This window comes from Teleopsis dalmanni, chromosome 2, assembly GCF_002237135.1.
Source record: "Teleopsis dalmanni isolate 2A chromosome 2, ASM223713v2, whole genome shotgun sequence".
NCBI lineage: Eukaryota > Metazoa > Arthropoda > Insecta > Diptera > Diopsidae > Teleopsis > Teleopsis dalmanni.
In genome coordinates this window covers 86,728,552-86,745,285 of record NC_051847.1, presented here as the reverse complement: position 1 = coordinate 86,745,285, position 16,734 = coordinate 86,728,552, and the positions used below count along the sequence as shown (strand labels likewise).

General features: G+C 28.7%; 3 protein-coding genes and 1 long non-coding RNA gene across 9 annotated transcripts in view; 1 reads left to right on the top strand and 3 right to left on the bottom strand.

Moving 5' to 3' along the window:
• The window catches only part of LOC119674988 (nucleoporin NUP188-like), a 4,546-nt gene extending 2,049 nt beyond the window's left edge, over window positions 1-2,497 (bottom strand). Inside the window, exons 1-6 of the mRNA XM_038086148.1 lie at window positions 2,363-2,497; window positions 1,237-2,302; window positions 1,011-1,179; window positions 840-949; window positions 74-772; window positions 5-11 (exon numbers count right to left, since the gene is read on the bottom strand). Of these exons, the coding sequence (XP_037942076.1) occupies window positions 5-11; window positions 74-772; window positions 840-949; window positions 1,011-1,179; window positions 1,237-2,302; window positions 2,363-2,388 (2,077 nt within the window). The 5' untranslated portion in view covers window positions 2,389-2,497. The remainder of the gene's footprint in view (window positions 1-4; window positions 12-73; window positions 773-839; window positions 950-1,010; window positions 1,180-1,236; window positions 2,303-2,362) is intronic.
• Window positions 2,498-6,087: 3,590 nt separating this feature from the next.
• Window positions 6,088-8,243, top strand: LOC119683670. Its single transcript, XM_038097475.1, has 2 exons — window positions 6,088-6,433; window positions 7,120-8,243. The coding sequence occupies exons 1-2, from the start codon at window positions 6,379-6,381 to the stop codon at window positions 8,082-8,084; spliced, it is 1,020 nt and encodes a 339-aa protein (XP_037953403.1). The 5' UTR covers window positions 6,088-6,378; the 3' UTR covers window positions 8,085-8,243.
• A 2,672-nt stretch (window positions 8,244-10,915) lies between these two features.
• Window positions 10,916-12,302, bottom strand: LOC119683668. The gene is made up of 2 exons (XM_038097473.1): window positions 11,638-12,302; window positions 10,916-11,583 (listed from the first exon to the last, which is right to left on the bottom strand). Exons 1-2 carry the CDS (start codon window positions 12,044-12,046, stop codon window positions 10,949-10,951), a joined length of 1,044 nt encoding a protein of 347 aa, XP_037953401.1. The 5' UTR covers window positions 12,047-12,302; the 3' UTR covers window positions 10,916-10,948.
• A 1,417-nt stretch (window positions 12,303-13,719) lies between these two features.
• Window positions 13,720-15,323, bottom strand: LOC119683675. Of its 6 annotated transcripts, none has more exons than XR_005252673.1 (6): window positions 15,027-15,323; window positions 14,638-14,866; window positions 14,407-14,586; window positions 14,232-14,354; window positions 14,030-14,167; window positions 13,720-13,965 (listed from the first exon to the last, which is right to left on the bottom strand). It is a non-coding gene; the product is annotated as an uncharacterized LOC119683675 (long non-coding RNA). The 6 variants fall into 6 exon arrangements; XR_005252671.1 differs by having other exon boundaries at window positions 14,232-14,369; window positions 14,434-14,589; window positions 15,027-15,322; XR_005252672.1 differs by having other exon boundaries at window positions 14,434-14,586; window positions 15,027-15,322.
• Between the last annotated feature and the right edge of the window lie 1,411 nt (window positions 15,324-16,734).

The following is a 16,734-nucleotide window of genomic DNA, read 5'->3' as shown; positions in this document are numbered from 1 at the left end:
TGACGTTGAAGCTGGAATTAAAAATCTGTTTTCATAACTCATTCAAAAAAAAAAAGTACAACTATTAAATTACCTTCGTATAAGTTCTTAAAAAGTTTAAGTAAGCCAAAAAAAAATCATAGCACTCAGTTTTCTTTTCAATTTCTACTAAATAGCTACCAACAAGTTTGGAGTCAAAGTGTACACCAATCGAATATTTTTTGAAATCATCCAATGTGGTATTTGTAATGACAGGCAAAATATCCAAATTAATAACACGTAAGTATATTTCTTGATCTACCAGACGCAATAATGCCGTGCACACATTAAGACAATTCGCCAAGAGCACGACTGGTGGATTTTGTAGATATTTATATTTGTTAAGCAAGTCTATACACATTTCTGTTGGGTGAACCATTTCAGCACTTATAGCTGCTATTGATTTTGTACGTTGCAACTCAGCGCACAAATATTTAAGTCCTTCGTTAACACGTGAAATCCGATCACCTTTTATAAAATCTTTACTAATCTGCGTAGTGCTTGAAAGCAAACAATTCATCTCATGTTGCAAGACATTGAAATAGTTGACATTCTTTCGAAAATGCACACAATAGCCTTCTTCACGGGACATAACTACAACAGTTGTTCCTTCATAAATAGTATAATCAATATGCGGAAAAGGATTTATATTTCTTGTGAGTACATAATCATCTACACTGACTGCACGCAAAACAGTACCGTAGTGCTCATACGTATCAGTAAAAATTGGTAACTCTTCCAGCTGAGACTTAACCTGGTTAAAGAGATTTAAAAAAAAATAAATTGATCTATTATAAATACAATTTAAACTAAAAACTTACATATGCTCCCTGACCACCTTTTACTAACGCAGTTGCCAACATTGATATGTGCATAAAATTATATGGAAATATTTCCAATAATGTATTATACAAGGAACGTGTGCCAGTTTCTAAAGAAAGGCCCATATATTAGTTAAAATAAATATTTAAATTACTTATTTTAAGACTTACCGGAACTACAAAATTGCTTCGCTAACGTGGGCCAAGAGAGTAATTCAGCCAGCAATTCATATATGAAAGGGTAACTAGCACATGTGCCATCGTTGTCAAATAAGTCGCACATATAGCTTAGCAGGTTATGCACTGTTCTGCGTGCAATTTGTGACACTAGACTATCATTCTAAAAATAATGTTTAAAATAAAAATATACTGGGACAAAATATATAAATTTGCTTACCCTAAGCATTTCATTAGTTAGCATACTACGCAAATATTTAAAGCATTCTAGGTCAATAGCTCGTTTACCGAATAACCTGAACTTACGAGAAGACTCCAAATTTTCAGCTGCATTTTTAAAACGGAAATTAAGCAACATCCATGCCAAAAGCATTGGTCCATTCTCTGGCCTGTGGTACATACGCTCAATATCATCTGCCAATACATCTATTACTTCACAAGCAATATCTTTACATTTCTCGACATCATTAAAATCGACGCATTTTAGAAAAAGTATGAGTTCCGAATAAGTGATACGTTGTATTAGTTCTTGATGCAAGCCATTATTGCTAACGAAGTACTGCTGCTGCCTACCAAAAGCATGCTGCTTAAAGCACTCAAATAATATTTTGATTTGTTCTAATGTAAACGGCAACTGCTCGCTTATCAGTAATAATATGTGTAATACTTCATTTATCTCTCGTGCATTCCGTTCCGACCACTTAATTAGTTTTTCGTTAAAATTAAAAAATTCTCTTGACGCCAGCTTACCTGGCGGCTTTTCATTTATTAAAAATTCTAATTGTTTTAAATAAGACTTTTGCAATTTTTCTATTGAAATATGTTCAACCACTTTTTCGTATTCATGATGATATGGATGACTAGGTACTTTAAAATATATGAAGAGATTTTTGACTATTTTTAAGATAATCATACGTTGTAGCGTGTAATAGCCCCAAATATTATCTAGCAGTTTACTCATATTAGTCTCAGTTGATAGAAGCACAGTCAGTAAACTAGCGGAACCGCGATATTCATTTTGTAGATAATAGCATAATATCTCCCAACATTGTTTTGACTCCACATTTAGCAACTCTTGCAAGCGCTGTGTGAACATTAATAATTTTTCTTGCTTCTTTTGCTGTAATAACTTTTCAATGTCGATTGTAGATGCACTCATATCCTTAAATTGCAATAGCCCACATTCAAGTTCTTTTGCTACACTAAGTAATTCAGTCTGAACGGTGTCCTCGGGAGTCTCATAATTAATGCCAGAAACTAATTGCCACAAGCGCTTCCAATCAAGCCTTAAAAAAATGAAAAATATATAACATATATATATATATTTTAATTTGATTATAACTTACATTTCCTCATTATTTGTAGTAGTCATAATTGTATTATTTATAAATTAACTAAAAACAACAAATTTATTAACGACATGAAAAGCATTTAACGCCGCGCCAATTTCAATACTGTCAAAAACAGATGTTCGCGTAGAATATCCGAAATACACTTTAAAAAATTTTAGCGCATTATTTATGTTATTAAAACTAAATAAAATTAAACAAAATCATATCGAAAATAATATATAAAAAATATGTATATGGAATTCAAGTACTAATATATATTATTAAGTGAAAGATATTTAACTTAACTTATTAAATAATAAGTAATCAATTATTATATACAGCTTACTTTACTATAGAATATTATATATCTCCATTGATTAATACTCGTGAAACTGACCGTATACTATATTAAATAAAAAATGATTTCTCAGGAAATATTAGACCATAAAATTTAGATGGATGGAGTAAGTGTGATATAGGGAAGATTTGCGGCCACATTGGGAGAAAAGGTAAACATTGATGCATAAAAAGTGCTTTTAATGATTGCAAGTCTTACATTGGAGCTTTCGATGCTTTCAGTTTTTAACTGAATAAAAAAGAACAAAAATATGAAAGTCTACCTTTCAACTCATGTAGGTCTATCAAGAACAATTCCATAAAAAAATAAGGATAAGTTTAATACAGGCTTCCAGTATATTAATTTTAATGTACTTGTTTAGTTACAATTCCATTTTCTTAATTCATTTAAAACAACTGTTGAGCTTCGTCTCATATATATAGTATACATGTATTGATATAAATATATTAAATTTATTGACATCAATGCTTTGTAATATGGCGTTTACTCTGGCGTCAACTAACTGATTTGGGTCAAAAATCACAAATAAGAAGTAAATGATTGATTTCTGTATACAAATTCTCATACGCGAAAATAAGATGCACATTCGTGCAATGGATCTTATTTTGTATAAATGAGTTCCAACGAATTTCAAATGAGTTTTAAATGCAAATGAATACATTGAACATACCGCATACCATTGAACAGTTTAAGAATATTGTTTTTGACATATTCATACAAAAAAGATAAACAAATATTTGGTTGTTGTATTTAATAAAAACGATACACCTCTTTTTGGAACCTCTACTTTCCAAAAAGTACTTTAATCGAAGCTAAAAATAAATTTTCAGTTTATATTAAGTCTGCTCCACGGGCTACTCGGGGTAATACTCAAATAAAACACAAATAAAGTACAAACTAAGAACGTAATACAAATAAAATGCCAAATTACGCTTTTTACACAGATTTTAATAGAACAGCTTTGTGTAAAGTCTAGTGACAACACCAGTGGCTCGCAAATAAACAATTCAAAAATTTAAATTCAAACCAAAACAGTTGATTTACACATCAACATAAATTTTACTTGAAATAATCAGGCACATTGACAAATCAGCTGTTTGAAATAAGAAAAAATTAATAACAAGGAATGTAAACAGTTTCAAATGACTAATTTGAAATGAGTCAGTAAAATGAGCTAGTGTAAACGCCATATTACTTAATTGATTGCATAAAAAATGTTAAATATTTCAACATAATATCTTCTACTTTAGAATAAATCAATTGTTTTTAATATGGTATTTTTTAGAATAGTTCGGTGATTGCAATTTCGTAACGTCGTGCAATTGAATTGGTATATCACCCGATTTATTTGTCGTTTGTACGTCTAAATAGCCTCTTGTTGACCAATTTGTTGGAACTAAATATATATATAATATGGATATTTACACGTGCTCGGTAACTTGGTAAAATGATAAAATTTGTGTGTATTTTATATTTCATATTGGTTGTGTTAAATTACAACGTTACTAAGGTAACGAGGCTTCAAGTTTAATGATTCTATGTTTCCGGTAAAACATTTATTTATTATTGTGTAGTGCTGCACAAAATTTAAATTTAGTATTTTATAATATAATATTTAAAAAATAATTGGTAGAAATAAATAATTATATAAAATAAACAAATTTTACTTAAATTGAAACATTTTTTTCATTTAATTCTTTAATATACAAAAGCACAAACAAAATCAGCTGTTTTGAAATTCACATATCAGAACCTTTTTATTACTGTGTAGTATGCACAATTTATGTTCAATTTGAAGTATTTGAACAAAATATATGTCTTTTTCTTCTTCTAAAATCTTGTTTTGCTACAACAATTTAATTGGATATATTTATAACTGTAGAGCCAGACGTCCAGCATTCATGCCATCTCTTCGGCGATCGACCGGGTCATTATTCTTTGTTAGGCCGTCATTAGTGCTATTATTTTTATTCGAGGCAATTGTTCTTCGAGCAAATATTTAACTACAGATGGATAGAGTGCTGGTCTCGTCCACCAGGATTATTTCTGGACCTTCTCTGGTCTAGATCCACTATGTTCAGCTAGACAGGATCATCTCGTGTAGGAAGTCGCTCTACACCACGCATAAAATCGCTATTTTCACTACTCCTGTTTTATTCTTATCCCAAAATATATAAATAAAAATGAATATAAAATAAAATACAAGTTTTACTTAAAATTTAATTTTAACTTTTTTACGGTTTTTCTTTAATATTTTTTTCATTTTGTAACTAAATAATATATAAAAACTCTATTCTCAATTTTTCAAATCTTTAAAATTATGTGAATCGGCTGGCTAATATGACAAATTCTCTAGACTAAAACGGAATGATAGACCTGCCATCCTGCTTTCCTAAAGATTACCTTGATTAATTCAACTTATTCGCCGTGATATCTGATAAATAAGCCCTGGCTACTTTTTAAGAAGCTCATTAAAATAATTTACATTTTATTATATATTTCAATATAGTGTGTTTATATAAAATAATTTGTAATGTAATATTATTAGTCTTTAAGATTCTAAATAATAAAAAATATATATTCTCTGAATTTCTGAAGAAAGTTATATACATATGTGTAGCAAATCTAGTGAGTATTCATATATTCATTATTTTTGGGTAGTGTTAAATTGATGTTTATGTTAAATAAAATAAGTTTTAAAAACATTTCAGAGATATATACATATGAATCTGTAGTGAAGCAGAGTAGTCAAGAGCAGTTGTAATGTGGAAGCAAATGCAGGTAGATTTTCTGTCGAATTGACAGAAGCCTTAACATTTTTTGTAATTGTAATTTTTGTTTTTCAGTTTCAATAATTTCAAAACTTGTTGCAATTTTTTTTTAGATAATCTTCAAAATTTATTATTTTAATAGTAATTTTTTTTTAAATAACTGAAAATATTTATGTGTATATAAATCATTCAAATATTATTGCATCTCTTTTAATATGTAATTTTTATTAATAATTTAACTTTGGAAATTTGTTCCTTTACAAATTTTTTATAAAATTTTTCTGTTGCATTTATGGTAATTTCTTATATTTATTTTAATTAAAAGACAAATCCATTGTATATAAATTTAAAAATTTTAGTGCGCATAATAGCAGTTTTTGTCTGCGTAAAAATTCTTCCTTCTGCCTTAAATGTCAAACAGAACACAAAATCGTGTCGTTTCTATAAAACATAAACATTTTGAATTCACCTTTCGCTAGAAATGTTTTTATTCAACATTCCTCCCTTTTGCTTTGGTCCAGATTTATAATTCTGTGCACAGCATAGAAAACTAGCAATGGAATGAAAGAAAATAAGGGATGTTCTAGGGCTGTAAAAAGAAGAGGGTTAAAAATGAGATTAGCCTGCATTGCACACAAGCACACAAACACATGTGTTGGTGTAGAATTTCACACTACTTTTGTCAAAACTCAGATCTAGGAGAGTTAGTGATGCTCTCTTATTAATTATTTCATTTGCTGCTAGAAAGATTTTATTCAGCTGCTTGCATTTTAGTGTAGTGACAGAAAACTATTGAATTGACACAGATCTAAGGACGACGGTAGTACAGCGATAGTTCAATATAAAAATTTTTTAATTTTATTGATAAAGCATAAAAAGTCAAGAAATTTGTTTGTTATTTAATGATGGCAAGTGTTGTTGCTAATGCCGGATTAATTCCTATTAACGAAAGTGAAAGTAAGCACGATTTATTTATTTACTTTTAAGTACTTTTTTTTAGAAAGAAAAAGATTGAAATAAATTTTTAATAAAGTGTCTATATAAAAAACAGTGAATCTGCTTCAAATTTATGGTGATGCTATGCCAAAAAGTGTTTGTTGTTTGGCATGAATTTTTAATTTTGTGTACAAAAAACAGTACTGTTATACTTGCTAGATATATTAAAACAGTTTTCTAAAAGAGCTGAAACATAGGAGAAGTTAGGTACAGCTTCAGTGCGCAGGCAAAAAAAATAATTCCATGGAAGTTCAACTGTAGTTTTAAATTTTTGTTTAGAAAATGAAACACAAAAAGGAGGATAAGAAAAGTGCTGCCAGTCTACCATTTAATGCATACACTGTAGAAAAATGTATAACAGTTGAGAAAAACAGTTTTGCATTAATTTATCAGTTAGAATGAAATATTAATTAATTCTTATATCTTTAAAATATAATATTCATAATATTAAAAAAAGAATACATGTATGTGGATATGTGTGACATACAATTTATTTTCTTTTAATATGAAATTTGAATTAAAAGAAATTCAAACGAATTACTTAGTTAATGTTAAATCCGATTTTCAACAATAATATTAAATAATTTAATAATAAGGTTTTAAAATGTCCTAGCTAATCAAAGTATTTTTTTTTTTGTAATTTATAGCTTTTTATCAAATCAGTGATGATGATCTAGAGGACTTTGACGATGATTGTTTGTTGGACGAACCTGAAAACCCTCATGTATTCAGCAACAGTCGTGGTCCATATGAGCGAGCTTGGACAAATGATGCAACACGTGCTCTAATTCATATACGTGGTCCTATGGAAGATCGTTTCACTGAGGGCAGACAAAAACGTACCGCACTTTGGTTGAGTTGCACTCGACAATTACAGAGACTTGGCTATCGCTACAGCGCTGCAAAAGTACAAAAAAAGTGGCATAATATCCTAATTACATATAACAAAAATCTCAGTAAAAAATATGCTTGTGGTTTTGTGCATTGGGAATTTTTCGAGGATATGTTTAAGTACTTACAAGGTAAAAAAGCTGATTGTGATGCCAGTTTTCAGTTAAATTCGCAATCACAGATTGAAAGTAATTCACCACAAATAAAGCAGTCCGGCACACCAACGCCGTTAAATCAAAATTACCAAAGCACTACAGATCAAAAGCCACCACGTATACAGATAACAAATAATATACAAGGAATGTATAGTCCACACGAATCCATTTTACATCCACATGTACAAATCGATACTAAGTCAAATGATGAATTTGATGAAGATAGCACAACCATGTCAGAGCTAAAACAACCTAAAATGGAATATAAAAGTGAAAATGATAATTCCAATGATTTGCATATGCAGCCTTTAAATGGCTTCCCCAATGGAAATAATTTTGATTTCATGAATAATTCTAAATTTGAACAAGACACGAACAGTGGTTGGTGGATGGATTATTTTGAGAGGAAGCTCAAACAACAATCTGATATGCATCGGGAAATGATGCAATTCAATAAAATGGCTTTGCTACAACAGGAAAAGATTGAACGAATCAAAATCGAAGCTATAAATAATTTAACCTCTACTCTTCAGAAACTTGTAGAAACTAAGATGAAGAAAGTCTAAATATCGTTATCCTATTATCAGAAACATAAATTCATGGAGATACTAAATCTTATACACTACAAACTAACCAAAAATAAGTGCCAACTGCCTAGAGCAGGTCCTTCAGCTCAAATATGAATGAAAGTGTAACAAAAACTTTTTCTATTTACGATATAAAAAGAAACATTGTTGTTGTTGTTGTTGTTATACCTAATATTTTTAAAGAAATTTGAATATTTATGAAATTGAAAATGTCATACAATGTATGAGGTGTCATATTTATTTGAATTCATATCAATTTAGTTGAAACATATATATTTACATAAAAATGAGACAAAGTTCCAATTACGAGCACTAAAAAAATTAAGAATAAAATAAAAATGTGCCAGTTGACAGCACCAAAAATGTAAAAAAATAAAAATATGCAAGCTAACAGCAACTAAAATAATATTATTATAAATAACATAATATGGAATATGAATAAAAATCGACTATAGAAGAAGGTTCGTTGTATTTGAGATATTGGTTAGTCTGCTCTTTGCAGCTGGATAATTTATCACCATGTTTTGAATTTGTGAGATTTTGTATTTCTATGAATTTATCTCTCTGCTATAACTATATAAACACAATGTATACTATATATATATATGTAGAAATAAGAATTTAAATAAATTATTAAATGTAGGAAAATGTTAAATATTCAATATTGTATCTTTTGATTACTTTTAGTTTTATAAGCTTATAAAACATTTAGTTATAAAATTTTAATTTAATTTATTTAAAATTTATTTTTTAATTAAAAATTTTATAAATTATAAAATGAATAGTCTGGAAATCATAACAAAGTAAAATTTTCAAACCAAATGAACAATACTACGAAATAATGCAGTAGTGTTACGAGTTACGAAATAACGAATGCTCGATATAATATACTTTTTTCTCAACTCCATTAATTATTCTAAATAACGAACGCTTTGCAATATCAAGTTGTCTTTATAACAAGTGATTACCATTTAAATCTAATAATATAGTATAATATATAGTTTTTGAAACTGAAATGAAATGCCTACAATGAAGGAGAGTGTAGATATTGTTAATTTGATTTTTACAAAGGTACAAACCATTAATATTCTCCAGAACAAAAACATTTAACAGCATTATGTTTGTAATTATTTTGTATACTTTAGTACACATTTCAAGTGTTTGAAGAACGCGGATCATAGTTTACTTCAAGAAGCCAGCACTAACTACGATAAGACTCCAATTGCATTATCTGATATTAATAAAGAGACGAGCCTCATAGAAATAACTATTTAAAAAGTATAGCACATTGAAACCAGCTAATAAGGCAAACGCATATTGTAGAGTTTCTTAATAATAATTCAATAGGTATATCTTAAGCCTAGATACATTTCAGGTTTCAATGAATACGTAATTCGGTATTTCTTTCTAAATTTAATAATTAACACATTTAGTGTAATATTTATTTTATAAAAATAAATAATTGGAATTAAATGTATTCAATATAAATTTTTAAATAAATACTTGATATAATGAATGACAAAAATATATATCGGTCGTTAATATGGACCACAACTGTATTTGAAGCGATATATTTTTGTCAGGATTTCTTTCTTTTAAGTTTCTAACCAAAGAATTTTACATCCAGAAAATCGTTAGCTTTAAACGATTAATATTTTTAATAATCTAAATATTTAGATTTTTATTTAGAGGGATGAAGGCGAAAAAGACTCAGATGCGTTTTCAGGCACTTATCTAATAATTTGAAATTTTTCTTTAATTTACAGAGAAAAATAATTTTGTTGTTGTAATCTGTCATTAGGCTAGTAAGACCGTACGTCCCAGGACGTACATTCCGACTGCATTATTAGAGAATAGATATACTATATATATATAACTGGGAAAATATAAAAGATGAGAAGGGGTTGGAGACTATGTATGTGTTCAGCTTAGCAATCTGGAGCTTGAATCTTAACGTATTCTATTTCGGTATAGAGTATGAAACTTTGCAAATGTCAGTACATTTTACTTTTTATTGCCGGGCACTTTTAGTATAATAATTGTGAAATCTGAATAATAGAAGAAAATAACAGAAAAAAATAATAGACGATACTAATCAGTTGAAACATTTTAAAATATGTCAAACCTCAACGCATATAGTGGTTAGAACATGTTGTAAGTACTCCTGTCAATAGAACAGTAAATCCTATTTAATTGAGAATGTCCATTGGAAATAGCGATATAGAGTGCCACAAAATAATATGAATTCAGTATTTACTGATTTAAAAGCACTGAGAGTATAAAATTAAAGATAAAGGGCAGCAGATAGAGAAAGATAGAAAGAAGTGGTTGACAAAGTACTATTGCTTTCCGGATTGTCATGCGAATAAAGACTAAGAATTAGTAACAAATTGTTCTTAACAAGTGTATGGATAGTTTATAAGTTAGAAAAGCTTTCGTTTTTTTTTAAATGGATCTTTTAAAATTTGATACACTAGAAACAAAAATGCCTTAGATAAGAAGCAGATATATATTTATTATATATATTCATAATTGATATTTTGTTATCTAAAATAATACAAAAAAAAAAAGATTATTGGTAAAATTAGCAATGAAATGAATGCTTTGAGATTAAGGACTTAGATATAAAGTTATATATTTACCACTTGGCATGAAGTTTGCTATGACTTTTGACCACGAGAAAGTTAAGGATTTATTTTATAACCTTTAAAGAACTATTATTAGTGATCATTAATCACTATGTTTTTCAAATAAAAATTTTGTTTATATTAGTTTTTATTTTTTTTTTTACTACTACATTGTCTCTAGTACATATCTTTCTTTTCAAATTTTTATACTTTTATTTATAAATGCCAATCGATCTCCAAAATTGTTGCGATTGAAATGCTGTTATTCTTACTTTCCAACATTTCATAGCTGAATACCCACAAATCTGTGGAGAAAACTAAACATTCGCCAGCACTTAAACGTATATCAATAGTTGGACAACTGAATCCACATGGTTGTTTAGGTCGTAGATGGAATTCGAAGAATCCACTTAATTGTTGCACAAATATCAAACCCTGTAAATATATTTCACGATTTGCACTAACATAGTCCTGTGAAATGAGTATCCAACTAGAGTAAAATGGTTCGAGATGCAATGGATAGTAGTAGGGACGCGTAACAAACATACGAGATGCTTTTACAGCATTAAACTTACAGTTACGGAATTGCAAGAACCACTTAGTCATAGAATTATTAGATTTAATTTTTTGTATTGCCACGTCAAGGTTGAAGAATTTCTTCAGCATGAGGTTTGTGCCTATATCGCAAGGATCGCTCGATAAAAAATCTTGAGGATTATTTTGAATTTTTTCAAGCAACCAATCAAGTGTTTGTTCATCATGAGAATCTGTTATTATTACTGGTAAGCCACGTTCTAGATATTTTGCTTCCATATACGAAAATGTAGTATTCGAGGTCGTTGGTATACTATCTATAAAGAGATCAAAATGAAGTCAAAGTAATTGATTAAATCAGGAAGACTTACCGAGCATTTCACAGAGTGCACAATTATCAACGTCGGTTTCATGTCGTCCTAAACGTGGTAATGAATTAGTTGTTGTTTCTTGAAATGGACGTTCAATCAAACATTTGCCATTGTAGAGTGGAGCCCAGTTCCAATATGGTAGCAATTGAATAAGTAGCAAACGTCCAATGGCACTTAAAAACCAGGCGCAAGAGTCGCACCAATTATAAAAGCAATAAACAATTAAGACAAGTGTTGTGAGAAACAGGAACCGCTTTGTCTTCACCTTTCGTTGTTGTTGGAATAGAGGTTGACATATATCAAGCATTTGTGTTGTAGAAAATCCTTGCTTGGTACAGTAACTGAAAAAATTTTCAAAGTCTCTTTCAATTGCATTCATCGTTGAAAGCTTGTTGGCGAACGTCGTCATGGTTTAGCGTTTTATGTTAAAGTGATTGGAAAATCTTGAATGGTAAAGTAGGAAGCTAAGCCATTCAACTAACCAGTGATTAGAACACATGCGCTGTTCCGGAGTGGCTGCAGAAACATTTTCAATAGATAAGCGAGAAATGAAGTGCAAATTCAATTTTCAACTCCAATGCATTTAAAATTGAAAGCAATCCATCCATCCTTTCCCATTATTTGTGCTGTAGCAGATGTGTCTTTTTTTTTTCAAGTTCATTACGTGTTTCGTTTTAAAGGATAAAGAATGGGAAGTAATTTAACAAAAAATCAGAAATTAAGAAAAACAAAATTTGGAATACTATATGCATTAACTCCTTAGAAACAATTTTTAGAAGTATATTTATGTGGGTAAGTTTATCCGGAAAATAATTTCATTTTTTCTAATGAAAATATATTGTGACCCAAGACCTTTTGGCATCTTCCCGATACTAGCATGATTACACGTTAATAAAATGTTTTCAGTTGTCCGGTGTTTTCATTCCTCTCTAGGTGTTGGGCATTCTTGATTCCTACTCACTCCTACTCCTACTCCTAATAACTCGGAATACCTTAAAAATCTGGGCATATCGTCTACATCACGTAAATTTTAATTAAATTTTTTCTATGCCGAACTTTTTAATAAAAAAAAAGATTGGAAGACCCCACGTTACGTAGGCATCTGTTTGCAAGATGCAAGATGGTTTATGTTAAGAAAAAATCCAAAAATCTTATTGAGATGACATATCAGACTTATGGTAGGTTTGCTAGAACATTTAATTTCTCTTTCAATTTTTCAGTACCTCCCACTAAAAAGCATTTTAAGCTTTGCTTAAAGTTGAAAGTGATTTGCAAACCGCTGGGTTATCTTTAAATGGTAACATAATGCACTAATAGGCCTAAGTAGATTATTCGAACATAAGCAAAACCTTAATTAATCATATTCTAATTTTTGTTAAGTATACCTATATACTTTAATTTCATACCTAATATGTTTTTGATTTATCTTTTTTTTTTAAATTTTAGATCATTCTCCCTAAAAATCTCAATTATCTGTATATTTTTATAAAAAATTTTTAATTGGATTATTTTTTCGTATTTAAGCATCTTTTTATATTATCTTACTATCACGTTACTCTTCTATCGAACCCCACAACTCATTGTCTTGAAAATTTCGGCCAATGAACTTCTTCTCTGCATATGACAACAATATGACGACACCTAATTCATCATATATTTTAACTCCAGGTTTTTTAATGCTATAATTAAATTAGGATACCACCTAAGTGAGTGGAAAATATCCTTGATTATAATGATTCCTAAACCAAGTAATGATCTTATCTTAGCTTTATACAGGCCAATAAGTTTATTTCTTTGCAAATTTCTTAGAAAGCATATGCACTAGGGATTATGGCTAAGGATATTTCAAAACCTAAACCTATCGATTAAGTTTTGAATTACTTATACTTATGTTATAAATTTCAGAATCACATATAACTGTAATGAAATATATATAAAATACTTATTAAATCAAGTAGAATAACCCCTCATTAGTTCATAATTGTGTCAATTGAAAGATTGAACAAGTAATATAGGAGAGATTTCACATGATTCCAATTTTTTTATTTGTTTATTAATAAAAATGCATCGTATAACATTTTCTTTAAATTTTATTTATCAGAAATATAGTATGTAGTACAGTAATTTTGGCAACATTAAATATTTGCATGCTAGATTTAATGGCCAAACATTTACTACTAGAAATTTGATAATAGGAGTATTTACCTTCTCAGAAAAAATATCTCAATGTTTAAATACAGAGATTTGTACTTGGATCTTAAATCCGGTAGTTGCGGGACACCTATAAATTGGAATAGGTGTCTCATGTATCTTCTAAATTATAAAATCCTTTACATAAAAATTTATTTAAATTTAAATATCTAACAAGTATTAAATATTCAAATAGCCTTACGTTCAAGTTCCAACAGCCACAGTACTTCTAAATTTCACACAGTTATCAATAAATGGATCCATTTTCAATACATTCCAACCACCCTTTCCCGTTATAAATTGGAATAGGTGTCGCATGTGTCTTCTAAATTATAGAATCCTTCAGATAAAATTTTTTTTAAATTTAAATATCTAACAAGTATTAAATATTCAAATAGCCTTACGTTCAAGTTCCAACAGCCACAGTACTTCTAAATTTCACACAGTTATCAATAAATGGATCCATTTTAAATATATTCCAACCATCCTCTCCCGTTATAAATTGGAATAGGTGTCTCATGTATCTTCTAAATTATAAAATCCTTTAGATAAAAATTTTTTTAAATTTAAAGATCTAACAAGTGTTAAATATTCAAATAGCGTTACTTTCAAGTTCCAACAGTCACAGTAATTATAAATTTCACTCAATTATCAATAAATGGATCCACTTTAAATACATTCCAACCACCCTTTCCCGTTATAAATTGGAATAGGTTTCTCATGTATCGTCTTGGTTATGGAAATGCTATAAAGATAACACTACTAACATTCTTACAAAAATAAACTTTAAACGTAAAATTACTAAAATACCTATGAAGTTTTTGGAATGTAATGACACATCTTCATCTACAGGTATTCACTAAGAAACATCATTTGATACTAAGAAGGTAACTCCTATACACATTCTGGAACGTCCAATTGGTCTTTAAGATCATAAAGACCATAAAAATTGATACATCAAGTTTTGTCAAGTCAGGTTAATTAAAAATAATTTTCTTCAACAAATTTCTCCATATCCTTGAACAAAATTTCAATGTCACTATAGTTTTAAATAAAAATAAAATTCATCAAAATTAAAAAAAAAAAGTATAAAAATTGATAACGATGTAAACATGTAGAAGACTTACATACTTACATATATCTCGACTTATAAAATAATTGAAAGCCTTGAAGAAAGATTAAAATATTAAAGAACTTACCATGGAGGAATTATCTTATCACTAAAAGTTCTTGAGTAATCCTATTTCAATCACTCATCCACGTCTTCCTGTACATAATACCCTACTAATATTCATTTTACATATCCTTGAACTTATAAGTAGTTGCGCGATTAATATTTGAGTAGTATATTTAATATTTTAAATTGGCATTCTTTACATCGTTGAATAGTACATTTTAAGAGTTCTAATAAAGGAAAGTTCTTCTTCAGAAACTCGTCTAGTTTATACCATTCATTTCGTTTTACATTTTTAGTTTCAGAAACAAAATTTTTTTTTATAATTTTGAGTAACTTATTCCAAACAAAATTTATTTTAACTGAAATACATTGTATTCTGATTTAACTTAACTATTTATATTGACATCTAATTACTAACTAGATTAAAAATATTTATTATATTTCTTAGTATCATGCTAAGCAGATAGTCATACGATGAAGGCACATTAGATTAACTATCTTTCTAATCATAACCATGAAAACATGTTATGCAGGCAGTTAAATTACAATTGTCTATTTCATGCTGTTATTGATATTTTTTTTGTGTATATATGCTGTCTATAGATATATTTATATATTTCTCCCTCAAGGTCATAGGTTGAAATTTTTTTCTTTAAATAAGCTCTATAGATTGTGGAGATTTCCAACACTTATTCATTTATATATTAGATCTTACTATGTGTTGGATCGATAGCGGGCTGTTCTATTGCGCAATTATTTTTAATGACGTTGTTTTGAGGGATAATTTTAGGCATTGTTACACTACACTTCTTTTCAGAAATTAAATTTTGTGGTGTTCGGTTTTGCTATAGAATTTACAATACGACGCTTTCCAAGGGTATGTAGCATAGAGACTCCTATATATTCTATACTATAACGTTAGACTTGTAAATTAGTGAAAAATGACATAATAGTCAACTTTGACCTTTATACATTTGATGCATTATTAGAATTTCTTACGTCTCTAGAAAAAGAAATAGGTCCTCAAAATGTTAATTACAGACATTATACTCGATCCATATATATTCTCTAAAATTTTTTTAAAATTTTAAAACAAAATTTGATTGATTTGGTGAATATAATAGAGGTAAATATATCACCGTATATAATATAACTCATTTAGCTGTTTAAATGGCTCATTGACTTCTGTTTGAGCTAGTTGTTCTAAAATTTATTTTTTGAAAATGACTTTTTGCTGTTTTCCGTTGTTATTAAAAAATATAACTAATAACCTTTTTCAGCTGATACGAAACACACTGTTTTGATTATTCTCTAATCACTCATTTATAGTTAAATTGAGATTTTTACTATAATAGCAATCTCATACACCTTTATTTGAGTATCCCCCATCTTTAGGGTATCTAGAGTTGCTTGGTCATTTGAGCATCCTGACCATCATCTTCTTCGACAAAATGAAGTTCGGTAGACTGAATTATTTAATATTTCTCATTTCATACAAAAACTATGTAATAACAATATTTCAGTTTATTTATACATTTTCATGTACTTCGAATGTTTTAGATACTCGTATTTTTGCAGTTAAGTCAATAAATTAGAATATAATTATATTATATGTCTTTGATGTTTCAGCAGAAGTAAAGCCAACGTTTTTTTTTTATTTCAATAATAAATTAAATCCTTAATAAATGAAAACTACAAAAACTACATATATTCACTAAAAATTTTATTTC

Excerpts from the sequence above, each read along its gene's own strand:
- LOC119683670 (XM_038097475.1), top strand. The coding sequence starts at position 6,379 with ATGATGGCAAGTGTTGTTGCTAATGCCGGATTAATTCCTATTAACGAA. Across the intron at positions 6,434-7,119 it reads TCCTATTAACGAAAGTGAAA|CTTTTTATCAAATCAGTGAT; the intron begins GTAAGCACGATT and ends TGTAATTTATAG.
- LOC119683668 (XM_038097473.1), bottom strand. The coding sequence starts at position 12,046 with ATGACGACGTTCGCCAACAAGCTTTCAACGATGAATGCAATTGAAAGA. Across the intron at positions 11,584-11,637 it reads TGCACTCTGTGAAATGCTCG|ATAGTATACCAACGACCTCG; the intron begins GTAAGTCTTCCT and ends ATCTCTTTATAG.